This window comes from Crassostrea angulata, chromosome 5 (assembly GCF_025612915.1).
Source record: "Crassostrea angulata isolate pt1a10 chromosome 5, ASM2561291v2, whole genome shotgun sequence".
NCBI classification, from domain to species: domain Eukaryota; kingdom Metazoa; phylum Mollusca; class Bivalvia; order Ostreida; family Ostreidae; genus Magallana; species Magallana angulata.
In genome coordinates this window covers 9,713,797-9,736,820 of record NC_069115.1, presented here as the reverse complement: position 1 = coordinate 9,736,820, position 23,024 = coordinate 9,713,797, and the positions used below count along the sequence as shown (strand labels likewise).

Here is a 23,024-nt window from a genome sequence, read left to right as displayed (position 1 = left end):
CATGTCTGGATGTTTAAAAGAGCTAGCTGGGATGGGAAACCTAAACTAATATGGGTGTTATATACATTAACGTGACCTTAACTCTCATTGTTGCCGCTGATTAAAAAAAATAGCAAACTTTATTTTATCTTATTTTACACCATTGATTGGGTATCTTTTCTTCATATCTTCAGCCTAAATTTTGTTTCTCTAAGGCAAATTTCATTATCATTTTTCATTATTGTTCCAAATAAGAATATCAGATACATGTAAAAGTATGTCTTAACAAATTTACTGGGAAACACATCCCCCCCCCATCCGATTTAACTTTCCCGTTCTATTCATACATCATTTATTAATATAGACGAATAGCACAATATGTTCATTGTCTACAAAATATTTAAAAGGTTAACTGCCAATCTGTTGTGTTACAAAAATGTATGAAAAATGCTAGTGTATGCATATTCACTTCCTTATATGTATTTTAAACCAAAGTTGACAGATATAAAGTATCTGTTCAATGGATAACTCGCCCTTCCTTTCCACTGTGACGTTAATTAGTCTAACCGCGTTCCGGCATAGGAAAGTTCTCTATTTCAAAACTAAAATCGCATCAAATTAATCCATATTATATAAATGTATCTGCCTGCTAAAACCTCTGTCACACCGGAGCTGCGTCCTCACGGCGATCCCGCTGCGTCCTTAAATAATGTAAAACGCCAAGGTAAACGCAGTAGAGTCTCCTACAGCCCCGAAGAACGCAACGGCATCTTCGTCCGTCGCGGTGGGATCGCCATGAACATTGAAGAATGCCATGCGACGGCGCGCACTTTGAACATGCACAAAGTACGCGCCGTGGCTCGGCGTTCTGATAAACACGCCGTTGAAGCGTAGTGAGATCGCCGTGACAGCGCCGTAAGATCTCCAACAGCGCCACAAGAGCTCCGTCGGCGCGCTCAAGGAACGCAGCTAATCGCAGTGTAGAAGCAGTGATAAGTCAATTGCCTTTGCAAGGAGACCTCACGGCGTCCTTTGGGATCTCATTGCGTCTCTATCGAGCTCTCACTGCGCATCCACAGCGTTTGAACAAGTTGTTTTTCATTTGGCTGCGTTCACACAGCGACCCCATAGAGCTGTTGTTGCGTTCATTGCGCTCTCGTGACGTTTCTTCTGCGTTTATACCACGCTCCCACGGCGTTTCTACTGCGTTGTCATCAAGACCACGAAAACTCGAAAAATGGCTGTTGTACAATAGCAAGCGATGTAATAATTATCAAACTGGATGTAGATGACTATGTAGAACGTAGAATTTGCTAATATTCCAAGACCTATCAATGGACGTAGATGGAATTCATGCCATTTGATTCTGATGTTTTCAAATCTTTTCTATGTTTTCTAACAACTAATAACGGATCTTTTTTGTAGACCTGACTGCTAAGAGGTTAATCATAGTCCTTCACAAATTGTTTAGAAGTAACTATGTTTCAATTACAATGTACCTTTTCATAAAATCAAAACAATGTTTTAATCATTGGTTTACTAGTTGTAAATTCTTGTTTGTTTCACATAAAATTGTACAAATTAATATCAACCTACCAAGAATTAAAACACGTCTTGTGCACGCAGTCAGTGCGCAGAGCACGCCGTGGACGCGCGGTAAAATCTCCTAGCACGCCATGAGCGTACGGCGGAGACTCAGCGAGAGCGCAGTTAATCGCCAAGTAGAACTCCGTGGAAACGCAGTTATAGCCTTGGGAGCTCCGTAAGAACGCCTCGGTCGCCGTCAGGACGACTCCACTTGTAAAATTTTCAAATAAAACTGTACATTTTTTCTTAATTTTCCTTGCGATCCTATGGCGATTCCGTGAATTTTACAACGCCGTGAACACGCCGTGAGGACGCAGCTTGGTGTGACAGGGCCTTAAGCATAATCAACTCGCCCTGTCATCCCGCGTCCCTGGTTACCCCGTTCTGTAAAATTTCTATCCAATTTGTTTATCTGTCAAAACTATTATATTGAGACCTAATTTAAAATATAACAGTAAAAAAGTCACCCAAGTTTTAACCTGTATCACTGAGGCTACCTAATGCTAACTGAAAGTTCTGAAAAGCTGCCTTAATGGCAGCGATATATAATGAATTTATAATTAAGTTACTTTTCAGTTTAGTTACTTTTCAAAACTTTATCCTGTGTTATTACAATGCAAACTTTCGCCGTCTTAGATGAAATCGTATTTCTAAGTTTTGATATTTTTTTCCCTAAAAAATCACCGTTAACGTTTTTTGAATACTTTAAAATTACAAATACTTAACCAAAATTGTAGTTAAATGTTGAGCATATAATTTACTTACTCATAACGAAAACCAACAGTGTATCCAATTGTTGAAAAGCATCCAAAGATCATAGAGACAACAGTTATCAAAACACAACTATTCATTATTCCTTAGTTTAAATGATACTACTTTTTTATTGGCACGCTCTGAAGAAATAAAACTAACGGGCATAAGTTTTCGAGTGCGCACAACTTCCCTTTCCTGCAGTACTTAATGAATATATAGAACTTCATTTTGTAAGAGAACGACAGGAAAAATCCCAGTATTAATTAAAATTGATTGTGTTATGTTCATGGTATAAATCGATATAATTAAATGCAGAGGGAGTTTCTAATACTTATAAAATATAATAAAATACCTTATTTAATCACCATTTCAACTCATGCATAATACATGTATTCATAAATTCGTGTTTTGTTTTAATGTGAGATTATTAACAAGACAAAACAGATTATGTAGCTATCGAGAAGCAGAAAAACAATTTTAATAAAATACAACTTCTGCGGTAATGGCATTAATGCATTGATTTTGTTACCGAGCAGTACAGAATTGATCGGGATTGAAGAGGGGGAGGGGGGGGGGGGGGTAAATATCGTATCGTAAGTATAAACAAATAATAGTGATTGTTTAAGTACTTGTACACAGTTACATACTTACGTTTTTTTCTTTTTTTCGTGAAGGGGAGCAGCAATTGTAGTGACCACACAGCCGCATGCAGCATTAAATTCAAACAACTTGTATTTGTATTGCATGCGCTTTATGGTTGCGCAATAGTCCATTTTCGAGTTACCATATTCCGGCAAGATTCTAACATTTAGTTCGCACAAAAGTCACGTGATTTTTATTAAAATGCGGGGCGCATCACTTCCGGTAAAATTGTTTACATTAGAAACGACATCGTCTGCTACGACATGCCGCGGTATTACTGTGTCGCCGAAGGCTGTTCTTCGGATTCAAGGAAAAAGGGGAGGTATGGGTTTATGGCAGACGTAGAATTCTTCCCTTTTCCCTCGTCAAAGCATCCCAAAGTACGCAGGAAGTGGCTTGAGTTGATAAGACGCCGTGACTTCGAGCCTTCTCGACATGACAGGATATGCTCCATGCACTTTGTTGACGGTCAACCAACACAGGACCACCAATACCCCGAGCTTTTCCGCTACAATAACTTTAAGTGCTCGTTGGGAAATCGAGGTACATCTTCCATTGAAAAGAGGTCCCTTCTACAAGCCGCAAATAATAACAACAAAGTTACGTCTGATCAGGAGAATGAGCATCGACCTACTCAGGCTACTGCAACGGATATTCTTTTAGTGGTATGTACTCTGTTCGAATCACAGTATATCTTCTTTTTGAACAATGATTTATAATTGATTCTAAATAAATGACACACCAATGCATACGTTTTCATTCTAAATTTGTATATAGGGCATACAAAAAAGAATGTACGTTGCACTATAATTATGTATTTGTAGGATGAAGATGATGCATATAGAGAACAGCTCTTTCCATTCCCTGTCAATAAGGAAATCACTGTGCAATCCATACCAGCAGTAGAACCAACAGCAAGTATGTTGATTTGTTTTGATAAATGTGAACCTAACGTATTGAAGGAAAAGAGGAATGAGTATACAAATACAATGAACCGGGAATCGAGCCAGGGACCCCTGCAACTCTAATCAGAAGCTCTACCACTGAGCTACCCAGGGCGATATCCACGGTCCATATATATATTAACCCCAAATACTAAACTAATACATGTAATGCCAAAAATAACCCAACAACTTAATCATATTAAAAAATAGTAATAATGCAAAACTAATGCTAGTAAATAATAATTACATATTGTATATATTTTCTTTTCAAATTTTAGCTCCCAGTGATCATGATTATTGTTCATATGGGAATGAAAAGGCCCATCCCCAGACTTGTAATGCAGAATGCCAGACGAACTTGACACTACAGGACATGGAAAAGTCTGAAGCTGAACTGCTGCAACTGAGGGAGACCTTTAGGGACAAGGATGATCTGAAGCGATACTTGCTTGTGGACAAGATGACAGACAGTGATAGTTCTGTCAAGAGTTACTTCGGATTGCCATCGGTCGTTACTCTATTTGGAATCTTTGGTATGAATAATGCTTAATACACAATATAAGTACATGTACATGTAATAAAATAAAATTTTGACTATATCTATATTTACAAACCAATAATGATGTGCCTCAAATTATGATAACAATATTTTATGGACAAATTGGTGCTACAAGCTTAAGTATGATTAATATTTTTAACTTAGTTTTTTATTACTTTTGCAGCCATCCTTGACAATCTTACACCAACGCTGGCATACTGGAAAGGTGGGTCAGGAGTATACAATGCAACACCAGAGAATCCCTCCAAGAAGACTGGACCAAACAGGAAGCTGACACGTTTTCACGAATTCCTTATAACACTGTTAAGACTTAGATTAGCTTTACCAACTTTTGTCATAGCAGATATTTTTGGGATTTCATGCACTAGAGTGTCACAAATTTTTGTTACCTGGATTAATTATATGAATGTTGTGTTTTCACCTCTTTTGAAAAGACCATCTGCTAAATGTATGAAAAAGTTTTTGCCAAAATGTTTTAAATCAGTTTTTCCCAAAACAACTTGCATAATTGATTGTACTGAATTTTTTATTGAACGGCCTTCCACCCCAACAGCACAGTCTAGAACATACAGTTCTTATAAGCAGAAAAATACCTTTAAAGCTTTAGTTGCTGTTACTCCTTCGGGAGCTTTCATGTTCATTTCAAATCTTTGGGGTGGAAATGTATCAGACAGGTACATAACTGAACACTGTGGATTTTTAGATATTGTAAAACCTGGTGATGAAGTGATGGCAGATAGGGGCTTTTTGATAAGAGATTTACTGTTAGAAAGAAGGGCTACATTAAATATACCACCATTTACCAAAAAGTGTTCATGGGGGAAAGGTAAACATCTCACTGCACATGATGTTTTGAAAACAAAAAAAATTGCAAAGCTTCGTATCCATGTGGAACGAGCAATAGGTAGATTAAAGAACTACAAAATTTTATCTCACACTATTCCACTGAAAATAAAACCTCTGTGTAACCAAATTGTAAAAGTGTGTGCCTTTTTAAGCAACTGTCAGGAACCTTTAGTGAAATGAAAAGTGAAAAAATGATTGTATCAGTTGAAACTATTGCTCAATGTGTGATTTTTAAAGCAATTATCAGGAACTTTTAGTGACATAACATGTAACAAGATACCGATAGTTCATTGTATACCTGATGAGTGCAAGTTGTATGCATCTTAAATGAAAATTTACTCATGTTACAGAATGTTACACATTGTTTTTATTTTTTCTAACGAAATCTCATTGGCCAGAAATTGATTGTATAGACAAATGAAAACAGCCAAACACCATAAAAATTTGCTTAAAAGAACAATAAATATAACATATTTTCAATAAACATGACCTTAGTGTTTTTATGCAAATTGGTACATAAAACATTATGAATTGAACTTTATGAGAGTTGATCAAATGATTGACTACAATCAGGAAGTTACATTTAATGCAACAGTGAGTTTACAACGTATTTATCAAAAAATTTGTTGCATTTCTGAACAATGTCAAAAAACATATCACCATCAAAATTTATTCTGTCAATAAGTATTCCCCTTCTTGTAAAGAAAACAAAATCACACCATAAGGATTTGCAAATTCCCATTTGCCCCTGAATTTGAACATACCATGGTGAAGTATGCTTTAACCGAACATCATTGTTTTCATCAATGTAAAGATGGTAATGATCATCTTTACAGGCCTCTAAGGGTTCGACATTTTGATATGTAAAACTACATTTAACCTCAAGGAGCCCCACTCCACAACATTTGCAAGAAACTCTTCCATCTGGTGAAGCTCCCATAAAAGGATATTGTTCACTAACAAACAAACCACATTGATCTACTTTTAAATTCTTGTGTGATTTTTTGTGTTTTTCAAAGTACTGTTGTCTGGCTACAGGTTCATACTTTTTACCAAATGCAAGGGAAGGTACAAGAGAATGAGAACTATCTACAGAAGAGCTAAGTATTTTCTTCAAGATATAATTTTCAGGATTGTCGGTAAATTTAAAATGCATGACAGAAGGAAAAAGTGATGCTGTAATCCTGCCATATCTATGTTCGAACCAGGCAGTGTTGTCGGACTGACCTCTAGTAATCTTTTCTATTTCTAGTACAACATCTGATGTGTAAATCATTTTTAAATGTTCTAAAATGGAACATTTAAGTGACAGTGTTTGTAAAGCAGTTTTTAGTGTAGGAATATCCATTTCATCAGAAGAGCTGTCATCACTTGGAGGATCTAAAACTTGTAAAAGTAATGAGTTGCTTGATTTAAACAGAGTAAATACATTTTTCTCAACCTCCCTTAAATTGATTTCACCACAAGGGGAGTAATTTTTGGGAGTTGGCATAACTTTTTTGTCAGTGGTTGTATTTTTCTGCAAATCAATGTTGTCTATCTCCATTGGCTCAGATGTCTTCTTCGGCTTGTCCCACATACACACAGTGTCAGTACATGCCTCCGAATAGCGATCCTTGTGCCTATCACTAAAGCTCACCAGGGAGAACAATAGGGCAACACAGTGTTTACATGTCCCATTACCTCTGAAAAGGAAAATGCAAAATATTATCAAGTAAATCATTTATATTGTTCTTATCAAACAAATTCAAATGAATTGGATGACCGAATGATATGATAAAATGAAGATGATAAACCATACCAGATTCATACCAGATGAATGGCTGGTTACATTAAAATGTATTAAAATGGTTACCGCCAAGTTGCCAGCACTGGGGTAGATGATAGGTGATGTATGAATGTGAAGTCAACGATTAAAGTACAAAAATGACCCATTTAAATTAAGAGCCTCTTAAGTACTTCTCTCAGTTGCAACACAAAAATGAGAAAAAAAATGTCTGAAAATGCTATTAATGAAAGGAAAATAAATGCACAATCTATAACTCTTACATGATTATCATAATATCATGCACAAAATACAGATAAACAAAACTTGCTTACACAACACAAGAACAACCACCACCAAATATCTGTCCGTTAGTTCTCAAGAGTACCCAAGTGACATATGGGGCCTCAGTCTGCCTTGTTTCTGGTACACAGCATGCCTTCACATAAAAGTATGGTGAAGAATCTGATACCTCCGCAATAGTTACATCACTGATGTGGTTGTCTCTGTGTAACTTGTAACCATTATCCTTTCTGTAGGATGTTAATCGTGAAGCTTCCCAACCGCAATCATTCAAGAGATACACCATGACGTCACATGACTCAACTGATGGTAATGTTGCCAAATTTACTGACCACTTTGTAACATCTCCTATTGGCAAAATATCCTTCTCAGTACTTCCACTTTGCAACTCGTCTAGGAATTTAAAATACATTGTATTTTATTGTATAGAGGTGGTAGATATAAAAGGTTGAAAAACTTTGTGACGAGCCCTTGTGTGTATTATTGTATTTTATTGTATAAAGGTGGTAGATATAACTGTTTGAAAAACTTTGTGATGGGCCCTTGTGCGTAACGTGCATAAATTGGCTAGATATTAAACTTTTAATCATCAATAAATATGATGTAATGAAGTTCATTATAGACCTAACCATTTTGCATTTGAAAGGTTTAACCGTAAGGTTTATGTATTGTATTTAGTGTGACGATTTCAACTTGTTCAAAGTGACTGCATTTTTTAAATTCCAATACATTACCTAATTCGTCGTTTAAAACTTCCAATTTTAATTCCTCAGCAAGTTTGCACAGCTTTAAAAGGTGATCTCTTCTGTAAAAGTGACATGTAACTCCGCGATTCTGTAAAAAACGCTTTAATTGTGGCACTTTGAGACTTTCGAAAGTCATTTTGGCGAAACCGGATGTTGACATGCCCGCATCGAGTACAAACTAAATGTTAGAATCTTGCCGGAATACGGTAACTCGAAAATGGACTATTGAATTCCCCTTTATGACGGAAATTTAAAAAAATGTATAACAAACCGGTACGAATATAAAAGAAAGAAGTAAAAATTTACATGGATAAGAGGAGAATATTGCAACATAAACTTAGCAAAACATGAATTATAATTTGAAAAAAATCAAAATGAAATGATAAGCATGGATTTGAAAACATCGAATCCATACCTATGTGTAAATGTACAGAAGAAAAAAAAAACTACGCATACTAAGAATAAAAACAAGATACATAGACTTTTGGCGGTAATTCTCGTCCTTGCAATTCTGCATAATAGATGAATTTGGCTTAAACTTTTTTTGAAATTAGACAAAAAATTGAAGAAAAATGGAGTTTGTGTAGATTACACTTCAAGCTTTATTCATTTTCAAACAAAACACGAAATGAAGACCAGTTATTTATCCGTTTTAGTCCCATACAGGAGAAATCGGAGGGGAATATAGTCTCTTTATTGATTTAAGACTCTTTTAAAATCATTGGTGCAGGATTAAAACTATCGTTTCAAGCCAAGGTTTGGAATCCGCATTGCTCTCTTCAGATGGAAAATGATTGTACATGCTGGTCGTAGTTTGCAACGATGTTAGAAATCACTTATGATTTATGCAATACTATCAGAATGTTTGTTTTTATTTTATTTTTTTAAATAAATAATTTATGTTATTTTAGTGACTGATTTTTCTTCTTAGTTGCCAATGAAGGAGAACAATTATTTCCTAGGCTGCCAATTCAAAACAAAGGGTTCATACTTCTAAAATGATAATGATCTATCTATGAATGAAGTTTGCATGTATAGTATCGGGCAATCGGTGAATTCTACTATTTGCGCACACATTACGATTCGCACTACATAGTTAACAAAGTATACTTTGTTAACTATGCAGTGACAGATTTGTGTAAATTAAAAATTTCATATTTTGATGCATTTTTCTTGAGATTTAAATTTTTATACAGTGACATAATTATTCAATTATACCCAAATGTTTAAAATAACTTTAATCGGGAAGTTCTCTAGCCTCGCCTACTATAAAAGAAAAGTTAAGTAACATGTGTATTTGGAAAACAGCAACACATTGCAATTTATGCTATTTGATGCATGTTGTAGTTTCGGCATAACATTAACTTATTTCATAATACTGATAGTTCATATCACATGCTAATCATTTCTTTAAAAGGAATACTTTGTTTCTGTACTGTTTACCGACAACTTTACAATTACACCAAAGTCAAGCTAGCCAGCACTAACTCCAACGCACTTACAAAAATTTCATAAAAATTATCGGCTATTTTCAAGCGTTTTCCGATCCCGATGTAAAACAACTGAAATTAACAAATCGCCCTGCGCCCAAACTAGGACTTGTGCTCATTAGATGAGCCCGGATTCCTTGGGGGAGGGGTATTCCCTCGAGGATTCCGGTGCCAAATCAGGCTCTAGTTACACCGTTTCTTGGCGCCAGTGCGCTGAGTACACCTTAAGTGAACAAATTATTTCTGTAATGAATGGATCTAAACAAGGCGCTCTGCGCCCAAACTAGGACTTGTGCTCATTAAGTGAGCCCGGATTCCTTGGGGGAGAGGTATTCCCTCGAGGATTCCGGTGCCAAATCAGGCACTAATTACACCGTTTCTTGGCGCCAGTGCGCTGAGTACACCTTAAGTGAACAAATTATTCCTCTTATGTAGGGATCTAAACAAGGCGCTCTGGGCCCAAACTAGGACTTGTGCTCATTAGGTGAGCCCGGATTCCTTGGAGGAGGGGTGTTCCCTCGAGGATTCCGGTGCCAAATCAGGCACTAGTTACACCGTTTCTTGGCGCCAGTGCGCTGAGTAGACCTTAAGTGAACAAATTATTCCTCTTATATAAGGATCTAAACAAGGCGCTCTGCGCCCAAACTAGGACTTGTGCTCATTAGGTGAGCCCGGATTCCTTGGAGGAGGGGTATTCCCTCGAGGATTCCGGTGCCAAATCAGGCACTAGTTACACCGTTTCTTGGCGCCAGTGCGCTGAGTAGACCTTAAGTGAACAAATTATTCCTCTTATATAGGGATCTAAACAAGGCGCTCTGCGCCCAAACTAGGACTTGTGCTCATTAGGTGAGCCCGGATTCCTTGGAGGAGGGGTATTCCCTCGAGGATTCCGGTGCCAAATCAGGCACTAGTTACACCGTTTCTTGGCGCCAGTGCGCTGAGTAGACCTTAATGAAGAAATTATTTCGGTTATGTAGGGATCTAAACAAGGCGCTCTGCGCCCAAACTAGGACTTGTGCTCATTAGGTGAGCCCGGATTCCTTGGAGGAGGGGTGTTCCCTCGAGGATTCCGGTGCCAAATCAGGCACTAGTTACACCGTTTCTTGGCGCCAGTGCGCTGAGTAGACCTTAAGTGAACAAATTATTCCTCTTATATAGGGATCTAAACAAGGCGCTCTGCGCCCAAACTAGGACTTGTGCTCATTAGGTGAGCCCGGATTCCTTGGAGGAGGGGTATTCCCTCGAGGATTCCGGTGCCAAATCAGGCACTAGTTACACCGTTTCTTGGCGCCAGTGCGCTGAGTAGACCTTAAGTGAACAAATTATTCCTCTTATGTAGGGATCTAAACAAGGCGCTCTGCGCCCAAACTAGGACTTGTGCTCATTAGGTGAGCCCGAATTCCTTGGGAGAGGGGTGTTCCCTCGAGGATTCCGCTGCCAAATCAGGCACTAATTACACCGTTTTTTGGCGCCAGTGCGCTGAGTAGACCTTAATGAAGAAATTATTTCGGTTATGTAGGGATCTAAACAAGGCGCTCTGCGCCCAAACTAGGACTTGTGCTCATTAGGTGAGCCCGGATTCCTTGGGGGAGGGGTGTTCCCTCGAGGATTCCGGTGCCAAATCAGGCACTAGTTACACCGTTTCTTGGCGCCAGTGCGCTGAGTACACCTTAAGTGAACAAATTATTTCTGTTATGAAGGGGTCTAAACAAGGCTCTCTGCGCCCAAACTAGGACTTGTGCTCATTAGGTGAGCCCGGATTCATTGGGGGAGGGGTATTCCCTCGAGGATTCCGGTGCCAAATCAGGCACTAGTTACACCGTTTCTTGGCGCCTGTGCACTGAGTAGACCTTAAGTGAACAAATTATTCCTCTTATGTAGGGATCTAAACAAGGCGCTCTGCGCCCAAACTAGGACCGTGGCTCATTAGGTGAGCCGGATTAAATAATCTAACGAAGAAGTTGAATGATTAAAAGAGTTGTACAAGTCTTCTTGGTATGTAAAACTAAACAACCAAAGCAGTTGTTGAAGTTTCTAAAAGAAAAATGACGTGTCAATTGTAAGGTAAATATTGACTAGCCAAAGATACTGATGTGTGATATTTGTACAATATGTACAATGGCTTTTGAATAAAATGCCAGAAGTTTTCTTTGTGTAGAAGGAATAAAACTGAATACGTATAACTAGAGAAGTGAGGATCAAAAATAGGAAAGAAAATACATAGAACAGACTGCTGCGAATATATCTGAACATAAATACACACAATGTTCTTAGAGATATAGTATAAAATTGGTCATGAGTTAGAGAACTTGAAAAAAATTGTTATTTTTTGATAGTTTGTGTTTAGATTTTTTCTTCCTGTTTCTTTAAGGGCCGAACATTATAAAAAAATGAAGTTCTTAACCAATAAGGCCTTTGTTTCACAATTAACGAAGTCTCTCATTTAAAGATGTTATACCATCTGCCTGTCTCTACAGGCAGACGATGGTTTGATGTTGGAATATGAATTTATTTTTCATTTTAATAGGTAAAATATCGAGATACTTCTCGGAGCCAAAATTTGGTTCCATAATCCTATACACATGACCTCTGGAAGAAAAGTTTACTTCATTCGACCATATTTGAACAAATTGGTCTTTAAAGGGGCATGGTCACGATTTTGGTCAAATTCTATATTTCTGTTTCTATTATTTACAATGCTTTAGAAATGCATTTCTAATGATCAAATGAAATTTGAGAGTCATTCGTGGTATTACAAGCAAGATATAGGGCTGACAATTCTTTGTCATGTAAACAAGGCTCGTGCCCTGTTTTTGTTTACATAGGTTCAATATACCAGTAAAAATCTGTTTCAACCTGTTTTGTCCATCTTTTTCTTCATTTTAAGCATAACTAAAGAGTTTCTAACGTTCAACACATTCGTTTTAGGTCTTTAAACTGGAATTTTCACCTTAACATTTAAAATGTAAATAAACGCTTTGTATACATAGCAAAGAATTTCAAGCTCTGTAACTCGCTTATAACTCAACGAATAACACTCAAATTTCGGTTGCATATTGAAAATGCCTTACTGAAGCATTGCACATATTAAAATCGGAAGAAGAAAAATTGACCAAAATCGTGACCATGCCCCTTAAAATCTCTGATTTACAGTAGTAGTTAACCATTTAATACTGACAAAATTATGGTTGTGCCAGACATATTGAAGCCAGCATATGTTCAAAATTCTCTAAACACAATCTATCCATTGGCTTTCACAATTGTTATTAAAATTTTATGAATTTTTTTTAATTTCTACACTGTATCTTGTCAAAAATGGGTATAAAAGGAAAACTTCTACATGCTATAAATGGGTTATATGAAAAGGTTGCACCTTGAATAAGCTTTTGAAATTAGCAGAGATTAACTGGATTCTGATAAATAACATAACTAATAAAAAGCATACAAGTCAAATTGGTGAAAAAATGTGCAATATTTGATGGAAAATTTTATTTTTAAAACTTTAATTCAGTAAACATGAACAAAAGCTCCAGACATATTCGAACTCATGATCTACGGTTTAACTACTGAGCAGTGACGATCTACAATCAAATCCATTGAGACAAACAGTTTAACTAAACACTGAAACCGCGATCTAGTAACGTAGTTTCTCAAAAAGGTTTAAGGTATTTAATCCATATTGGGACCTCATTTTTCCAATCTTGAATATCCGTCATGTGTTTGATATTAAACTAGAGCATTTTAGAGTTGAAAAAGGTTTACCGAGAGAAATTTTTACGAATATTAATAACTAAGCAGTAATTTATTAATGAAGATTGTATTATAGTCGTTGGGGACAAGCACATTTTTTGAAATAAAAAGTAAATACTAGAAATATCAATGAATGCTTTGGTGGAAAGGTGTATTTTATCAGAATAAATACAAAAACTATTGAAATTTTTTTTTATACTCTAAAGATTTCTTTGAAATTAATTTTGATACAATTAAAATTTTACTCATCTATGAATATTGCATGGGAAACGATAGAGAGGGTTTATTGCTATTTTTAGATTTTGAAAAAGCATTCAATTCAGTTGAGTGGAAGTTTCTTTTTCGAGTTTAAAAACAATTCAATTTCGGTGAAAATTTATTCATGGGTCAAAATTCTTTATACACAAATCCCATTTTTAGAGTTAAGAACAAGAGATGGATTTCTGTAACTTGCAAAATGAATAGAGGTATTAGACAAGGGTGTCCTATCTCAGCACTTTTACATCTGTTTGTTGCGATAATTTATGAAAAAAATACCAGCTTTTGAACTTGGTCATTTTTTGCAAAATATTGCATATAGGGTACCCTCATTGTACGGATAACTCCTCCTACAGTTCTCAAGATAGGAAGTTGTTCTTTTGCATATCGATTGTACATATATCAGAGGTGTGCATATTGCTAGGATTTTGATTTCCAATAATTTATGAAAAAAATACTAGCTTTTGAACTTAGTCATTTTTTGGCAAAATGTTGCATATACATGTAGGGTACTCCATTTCACTGGATAAGGGTTGACATGGATTATGGATTCAGTTTACATAAAAGAAAACCCGGTTTGCTGTCACATTGACAGCTTTTCACTTGTTATTTACTAATTTTATGAAGCCATGCCGTTTTATAACGTTCAGATTAAGAGGTGTGAATTGTATGGTAATAACATTTATAGCCTGTCATTCACTTGAGAATTACGTGTATTTTTATACTGAAAAAATCGGGAATGTTAATTACAAATGTGTAATATTATATTGTTAGCATAGCTCTGTTTTGGGGATCATTTAATTACATAAATTATCTGCTTGAACTTAACATTTCCCACCCACTCCCTCCCCTGTATCCACTATTTAAACTACGCCTATTACCAGTCTTATTTTTATGGCAAAAGTCAAACTCGTTAAAAATTTTATTACTATCCGACTTTTTTTTATTCTATAAATTGTTTACGGTATTTACCGGATGGCAGTAAATACAAAATTTACAAAAATGTCAAGTTGTAAAGTTTGCATTACTTCCACCCAGTAAAATTAAAGTGATACGAAATGCAATAAATGACTGACAAAGAACAAGTGCACTTAAGCTATAGAGAATGGACCCTTTTTCAGTGCCGTTTATATGTATAAAATATCATCAAATTGCTTTTTTCTCATAATAGTTAAGCACTTATGGATACTTCTGATTTATTTGCACGCTTAAATTTACCAAAATTAGAATACAATTTAAAAAATTGAGGATTTTTAAATGCCTCTAAATAATCTAAATCCGGAAAAATCGAACCGAACCTACTTGAATTGTGTCTATTTAAATCAGAGGGAGGAGACATTTAAATCAACATTGCTCTGTTGGTGGATCGATTGGCGCGTTTGCTGAATTATACTTTATGCATTATTTTACGTCTGAAAAAAAAAATCGAATGAAGCTTTGAAGTTGCATATTACCATAGTGACAAACAAACATTCCTGACCATACAAAGATGAAAGAAAGCGATCTAAAACGTGTCAATGTTTTACAGTGAGCACATTTGACAAACGTTTACCTGGATAGAAACCACGTGATTGATTGAAATAATTAATTCCATGCGTGAGTTCAAACATGGGTCACGCAGGTAATAGATTTCGCTTGCTATAGGAAAAACCTTGAAATTTTCATACGTTTTTCATTTTTTAGATACCAGCCTAACCGAGTACAAACTTCTTACTTTCACAGGAGTTTACTAAATGTATAATGCGTATATTGTCTTTTCTACAAGTTTGTACTCGGTTAGGCTGACAGTAAACAAAGGCTTTAAAATGAATGCCTGTCCTCGATTTACTATACAAAATCACGAATGTCTGCTGACCCCTACTATGTTTTAAAGCTTCGTGCTTTTCATAAACAATAATTTCAGCGCTAAAACTTGTTAATTCTTATGAAATAGATATATGCTTAATTTGATTCTTCATTTTTTCACTTTTCACCGGGGCCCATAAGTGCACTCGTCCAATTTTACGTGAATAGAGGCGTGAAAAATTGGTTTGCTATAATTATCTATATAGATGTGCCTTAGCCTGACGGAAACGGAAAGTCATAAAATAAACATATTGTTTAAAATGTTATCATCTAAATATGCATTAATTAATGCATACAATGTTTTCTATAACGAAGTTTGATTTATTTCCCTACAGTCTTATGCAATGCCTGTACAAGTAGTTTGAAGAAAATTTAAGGTATGTCAGTATTCATGTCGATAAGCTTGAAGTATTCTGATACATGCACTTAATTTTAATTCACAATGTACATGTGTCTTGTAGCATTTTAAAAATGTTTTTTTCTTCAGAATTTTGTATATCATCATGTTTATGGGTAACAATTAAATGACTTTTTTTTTTATATAAGACTGTATAATAATTGATTATGCATATGTTTTCATCCGAATATGAAATTTGGAACAAATGTACGAGTATAAACAGGTCATTAAAATATTATTCATAATTTTAGATAATTTATGGATAGATAGATAAATAATATTTAACCCTACTTTTGCTATAAGAATAAGACTGGTAAAAATCGTAGTTAAAGAGTGGATGCAGTTGGGTAATGTAAAATTCAAGCAGATACCGGTAATTTATGTAATTTTGATAAAAAAGATCCCCCAAAATAGATATATGCTAACTATATATACATTTCTATTTACATCAACACTCCATTACATTACATTATAATACAGTCATATGTTTTGCTCCGAGGCAGGTGCGAAACATCTACATGTAGGTGGGAAACATCTCATGACGAAACAGAATAGGTGCTAACCATCCCGGATTCCAATAATCGATGACGCATATTGCTTCCCAAAAAACGCCACCTGGCGTTCATTTGTGCGTCCGCTTGTTTCATGTTGATGTATGTTCGTTTTACATTTATGTCTGTTGGTTTTACTTTTTGTGTTTGATTTGTATTTAAATATCTTTGGTTGATTTTATGTACATTTATTTTGCAAAGAAGACTGTTGGTTTTGCACTAATGGTCATTGATAATATTATTTTAGATTGCTGAATTTAGTTTATCGTTGATTTTGTAAAAATGTATTTTTTGCCCTTTCCGCTGCCCATAGTAGTTGAACCAGAAGACACATACACCACTCGGACCAATGAACAACACAAAGTATGACCAGTCACGAATAACAAGTCCCCTTGTTATACGTTAATGGTTTGACTACCGCTGTCTTCCTTGTGGTATATATCATAGGCGTCGGAACCGGGGTGAGGGGGGGGGGGGGGGAGACGCTTACTTTTTTTGCAAATTTATACATTCCAAAGACCTTTTTTTGCTTGTCAATATATTGTACAAGTCTAGCCCCCCTTTCAATTTGATTCCGACGCCACTCATTTTTTTTTTGGGAAAAACTTGTTTTAAATACATACATAAGGTGTTACCTAAATTCCTCCTGTTTCCGAAGCGGAAAAAATCGCCTACTACAAATGGTGGAATCAACTCCCCCATACTCTTTGTCGACTCCCCTGCGTTAGGGGTTGTATATGATGACTGAGGTAAATTAGTAAATGAAATATTTTTAGAAAGTAATCAACATTTTTGTATCTAAACTTTCATTTCAAATTTGCCAGTTTAAACTATATGTAAATACTATAAAATTTAAGCACAGTTACGCCTTTTTGGACATTTTCATTTGGACAATACTGTCCACCGTTTAAATGCCCAGTTAACTCGTACGTTTATTATTTCTTATTAGAGGTATGAGAAGGTCGTGGGCATTTGCAACGGCTTATTCCCCCAGATTCTTTCCGGTTTATCATGTTGACGATATTCATCAAAGTCTCTGATGAATTATAGACCTGTTATTCTCTAAGTAATTCGTTAAATATAGGCCCAAATTCGGCTTAGTCGGCTGCTTGTTTTTACTAAATTAGGAAGAACTTGATCTCCTGCCTGCTTCAGTTTTTCACTTTGGACATCCTTCCAACTTCCCATTTCTCAAAAACGTTTGCTTCTTGCCTTTACAAGGCTTACGTCCAACAAATATCAATTAGTTGATTTGAAATGTTTACTATCACGAACCGGAGGTCGTACATAAAATTTCTAAGTGTTATAATTTTAACGATATTTAAAAAAATAAAGAACAGAATTCCTTAAAATAGAATATGGTTTGTCCTTTAAACATGCTTATGAAGCGTAAGAAGTTTGATAAACATGCACGCGAAGGTTTTTTTTGAATTTTGCTAAAAAAGATGGATGGACACACACAAACACATACGTACACACACACGCGCAGCACCGATGATATATCCCCTTCGTAACAAGTTGCGGGAGGGGATAATAATAGTTCAAACAATAGCTATTTGTTTGATTTCTTCAAATAATCAATTATCATGCCAAATATAAAGATGGTGGGATAAGATAGCACAAATGCCCATTCGGTTCAGTCGTGAAATACATTTTGAATTTATTTTTTCCCAATTAAATCCATTCAAATATATTATAATACAATTTTTCAAAAGTACAATTTCTAACTATATTTAGTTTTTGAAATATTCAACAAACGATAAGAAAAAAATATTGTATTAAATTTTGGTGGCATCGATGTCGAACCCAGAACATAAAAAACCTAGATATCTAAGGTTAGTTTATGTCAGGTGCTCTAACCGCTGAGCCATTTCAGACACAATAAGGTACGCTGATTTAATACTAGGAGTGACTTTGGCCATGAATTTACGGACTTGTATTATTTTTTCAAAACGTTCATTGTTGGGACACCAATGTATGGTGGGTCGTCTCTCCACATTTTAAGATCACCTGAGCTGAAAGCTCAAGTGAGCTTTTCTGATCACCTTTTGTCCGTCGTCCGTCTGTCCGTCTGTCCGTCCGTCCGTCTGTCCGTCCGTCTGTAAACTTTTTACATTCTGAACTTCTTCTCTAAAACCGCTTATCCAATTTCAACCAAATTTAGCACAAAGCATCCTTATGGGAGGGCGAATATAAATTGCAGAAATAAAAGTCCGATCTATATTCAAAGCGGAGAAAACCTTGAAACTGTAGAAAAAGGGGGGTGCATTTTTAAAAATCTTCTTCTCAAGAACTACTGATTCCAATTCAACGTAGTTTAGCATAAATTATCCTTATGGGAAGGAAAATATAAATTGCAAAAATTAAGGTCTAATTCTGTTTCAAATCTGGGTTATTGCGAAAATAATAATAAAGGAAAGGCGTGTTTCAATCGGGCTCGGCATCCGGTAAAATAGGTAGACAAGACTTGGCCTGGGCAAAACAAAAGATTGGCAGTTATTAATCTGCCAATCTCATTAAAACTTCAGGATATTTGATGGACCAGTATATTTGTATTTGCTGTAACTATTGCTGCAAAATAATGCGTATTTGGAATTGACGATTGCCGATCTGCCCCGGCTTTTATTTTGCCACGGCCCGGGTTTGTTTACCCATTTTACCAAGACTCGTATTCCATACTTCTAAAACGAGGTTCTTTGTTTAACGCAGCCATGACATTATACGAAAAAGGGTCGATCTGACTATGATGAATTTGCTTGTTGTGCAACAGTTCGCGAATGAAGGGACATTTTTGAAACATGTAAAATATATTGGTGCCGATTTTGTGAAGTAAATTGAGGCTAAATATTTCAATGCGTTGACAGTTTTCACACATGACGTTGATGTTAGCTTGTTCTGATTTTCGTTTCGTTTTTCATTATTTATGCTTTGTAACCTGGGAACTATCGTCTGTATTTCGTGATTTTTACGTATCAAATCAAACAGAGACTTCGGTAAATCAAACAGTTAACTGTTTACCTGCGCAAATTAAGCAAAATCTGACGTATCAAAAAAGTACTGAAATACAATTCATTCTATCGGTAATTCGGCATTATCTTTTGCGTAATGGTAGATAAATGCAATAGGTTTTGTTGAGATGCTCGCCATTTTCTCGAGTTTATTCAGTTTAAATAGAGTTTGATATCTCTGTCGGAAATATGTAGGTATATACATGTATATATATATAATTCATTTCGAAAAAATAAATTGTGTTCTTTATTTGTTATAGTGCATGTTTCTTGTGTTTAATTGTTTACAATTTCTATTTACTAACCATATTCGAATTATAAGCAAGATACAGATATTTGCTCACAATTCTATGTTTGTACACAGATCTTAAAAACTAAAGATTAAAAAAGTAAAAAAAATTGTCAATATTTATTAAGAAAATTTTCAAAGTCTGTGCTTCCAGAAACCAACTTTAACAAATTATTGTATTGTAAACTTAACCTTTTTTCGTCATTATTACTCCTACTGTACATGTGATCCTTGACTGTGTTTGTGTACATTTGTATAAACTGATTTTGAGCCTCAAATACCAGTGAACCGGTCTTGAGTGAATAAAAGAATTGAAAATCTTAGGCTATTCTTTTTTTTCCATTTTAAATGCTGAATAGGAAATACCAAGTTAAGAATCTTAAGCTGAATGTAATAAACTCATGTGAACAAAATCTGACTCAAACCTAGGCGAACTGTGAGCTCTGTATCTTGCTTATAATTCTACAATTGACGCTGAAATTTTGGTTGAACATTGGAAATTCTATATGAACTAGAGTATGTTAAATACTTGTACAAACAAAATAAATAATGATATTCTGTATAAACCTACTCTCTGGGCCCCACACTTTATACAATAAATATTGTGAAATCTACATCAATTTTGTTAGTTTTCCAGACACGGGTAAATAAAAACGACATCTTTAAAACAGTTTCCATAGTTCTGACACATTTCTGTTGCGGGGATAAAGTAATTATCGCTATTCCTAAGAAAATATCACAGCGGAAATTTATCCTGGTTTGTACTCGAAGTAAATAACAGTCATTTAATTATAATGGAGAAGACAAATAAAAATTTTGAATGTTTTTAATTTGAGGAATTGAGCACATTGAGGTACAATTTTCTTCTTCACATCTACAGGTAGGATTTTTAAAATAAAAAACAATAACTATTATTTTTTTTTTAAGAATACAATAACTAGTAAGCAGTTGATGAAAAAAAATGTACCTATATGCTTTCATATATTTTGATCGCTTTACAAAGTTGGGGGGGGGGGGGCAGAACGAAAATATAGGGAATAGGAAGTTAACAACTTAACAGTGTACTCCTACCAAATGTTTAGTTTTATATCTTGCGTAGGATTTTCTTATTCTGGTAAAAAATAGTATTTCATGGAGGTACAATGTCAAAGATTACGTGTATGCAAAAATAAGTGTAAAATTCGAATACTTTACAATATTTAGGGCTTTTCGACTTTCGGTCGAAAAGACCTATTGTTATTCTGATGTTTTATTAGGGCTTTTCGACTTTCGGTCGAAAAGACCTATTGTTATTCTGATGTTTTATTATTAGGGCTTTTCGACTTCGGTCGAAAAGACCTATTGTTTTTGTTCTGTTTTATTATTATTATACTCGACAGTTTTTTGTCAGCGATTTTATGAAAACTAGAAGACACGACGATACAATTATGCATGGATCTTATAGCAAATCTATCAATCTATGGAATGTAAGGTTTTGGATTTCCGGTTTCGGTACTTCCGGTTTTTACAAGGAAAATTGTAAAAAATATATTAAACAAAATATTTTGTTTATTTTTTGAGTTAGAGCAATCAAATTTTAGAATTAAATGCATCATGGCTAGATGTACAAATTTGTAAGCGTAGACATTTTTCTATATCTTACCGTTTTTGAGATATAAGGCTTCAAACTTTAGAAAAGGGGGGGGGGTGAACAAAATAAAAAAATTCAAATGAAATTAAAAATAATATTTGACGCCTTGACATTATTAAGATTAAAGTAATTAAGATATATTTTAAGTTCCAGTAAAAAATATTGACTACTTCCGGTTTTATAAGTCGATAAAAATCGTCTATGGGAATTTCAGTGTTAAACTAAAATCACGCGTCATTCGTTTTCTCAAAAAGTGTGTAAGTAAAAATTACAATATTTCTTTTGTGTAATGACACTACCAATGCGCAGACTGGAAAAGTTTTTGGGTAGACAATTCGAAAAAATAAGGGATCTGCAGGGGCCAACGTACAAAACAGCCCTTTAGTTGTAACTTTTATACCTTTCATCCGATATTAAAAATCTTTTCAGTTTATTGTTTAGAATAAAGGGTACAATCTTAAAATTATGGTCCGAGGGGCCACTTTTTGACTCCTTATAGGGGTTTGGAAGGCCCAAAGATCATCACTTGTTTTAATTTCAAAATGTTTTTAGTAAGAGTTATCTCGCTTTGCTGTAAGAATGTAGAGCACAAATACTATAAGCATACTAAGTTTTGTGTCCAAGGAAGGAATATTTACTTCAATATGATTTTTCGAAAATATTTCTCTGAAAATTAGAAGTGAAGCTACCTGTAAAGTTCTGGAGTTATGTTTCTTTTCACATTGCACTAATCATAACTTACTATCTAAGCAACTGGGGATACCAAAGCGTTTAGAAACTTGGAAATAAATCAGAGATTAATTTCTTTTTGAACATTTAATTAAAATGGGATAATGGGGCTGTCGAAAAGCCCTTACTTTTTGTTGAAGACAAAAAAAAGTTCTAGTTATTAGGGCTTTTCGACTTTCGGTCGAAAAGACCTATTGTTATTCTGATGTTTTATTAGGGCTTTTCGACTTTCGGTCGAAAAGACCTATTGTTATTCTGTTGTTTTATTATTATTATTATTATTATTATTATTCTTTTTCTCGACAGATTTTCCGTCGGCGATTTTTTGAAAACGGAAAGGATTTCAGAAATAACAATACAATAGTCTTATAGCATTTTTTAATGTCACCAGTATGTAAGGTTTTGGACTTCCGGTTCCGGTACTTCCGGTTTACACAAGCAAAATAGTAGAAATTAAATGAATCAATATATTGTTTTTATTTTTAATGGAAATTCGTTGTAATTTTACAGTTAGATCAACCATGTCGAGTTGTTTAAAAAGTTAAGCGACGGCGAGTTTCTATCTCTTATCAGTTTTGAGATTTTAGGCCTCAAACTTGAGAAAGGGGGGGATGAAAAAATAAAAAACTCAGAAAAGCTTAGGAATGTTTTAAGACGGATAGGTATTGTTCAAATAGATGTAATTAAGATATATTCCAAATTTCATTGAATAGTATTGAGTACTTCCGGTTTTATGAGCCGATGAAAATTGTCTATGGGAGTTTCTATGTTAAATTGAATTCACGCATGTAACGTTTTCTTAAACAGTTTTCAAGCAAATATTTTTATATTTTGTATTTGCAATAAGGGATCTAATGCGCAGACCGGAAAAGGTCTTGGGAAAAAAATTCCGAAAAATAAGGGACCTGAAGGGGCCAGTATTAAAAACAACCCTTTAGCTGTAACTTTTTTAT

General features: G+C 35.0%; 2 protein-coding genes and 1 pseudogene across 2 annotated transcripts; 1 reads left to right on the top strand and 2 right to left on the bottom strand.

Moving 5' to 3' along the window:
- LOC128184124 (uncharacterized) overlaps positions 1-23,024 on the bottom strand; it is a 171,984-nt pseudogene that overhangs the window by 15,545 nt on the left and 133,415 nt on the right.
- Positions 3,160-5,509, top strand: LOC128184123 (uncharacterized). The gene is made up of 4 exons (XM_052853472.1): positions 3,160-3,626; positions 3,786-3,879; positions 4,184-4,438; positions 4,628-5,509. Exons 1-4 carry the CDS (start codon positions 3,225-3,227, stop codon positions 5,488-5,490), a joined length of 1,614 nt encoding a protein of 537 aa, XP_052709432.1. The 5' UTR covers positions 3,160-3,224; the 3' UTR covers positions 5,491-5,509.
- On the bottom strand, positions 5,660-8,345 carry LOC128184122 (uncharacterized). Its single transcript, XM_052853471.1, has 3 exons — positions 8,113-8,345; positions 7,411-7,771; positions 5,660-6,995 (listed from the first exon to the last, which is right to left on the bottom strand). The coding sequence occupies exons 1-3, from the start codon at positions 8,282-8,284 to the stop codon at positions 5,894-5,896; spliced, it is 1,635 nt and encodes a 544-aa protein (XP_052709431.1). The 5' UTR covers positions 8,285-8,345; the 3' UTR covers positions 5,660-5,893.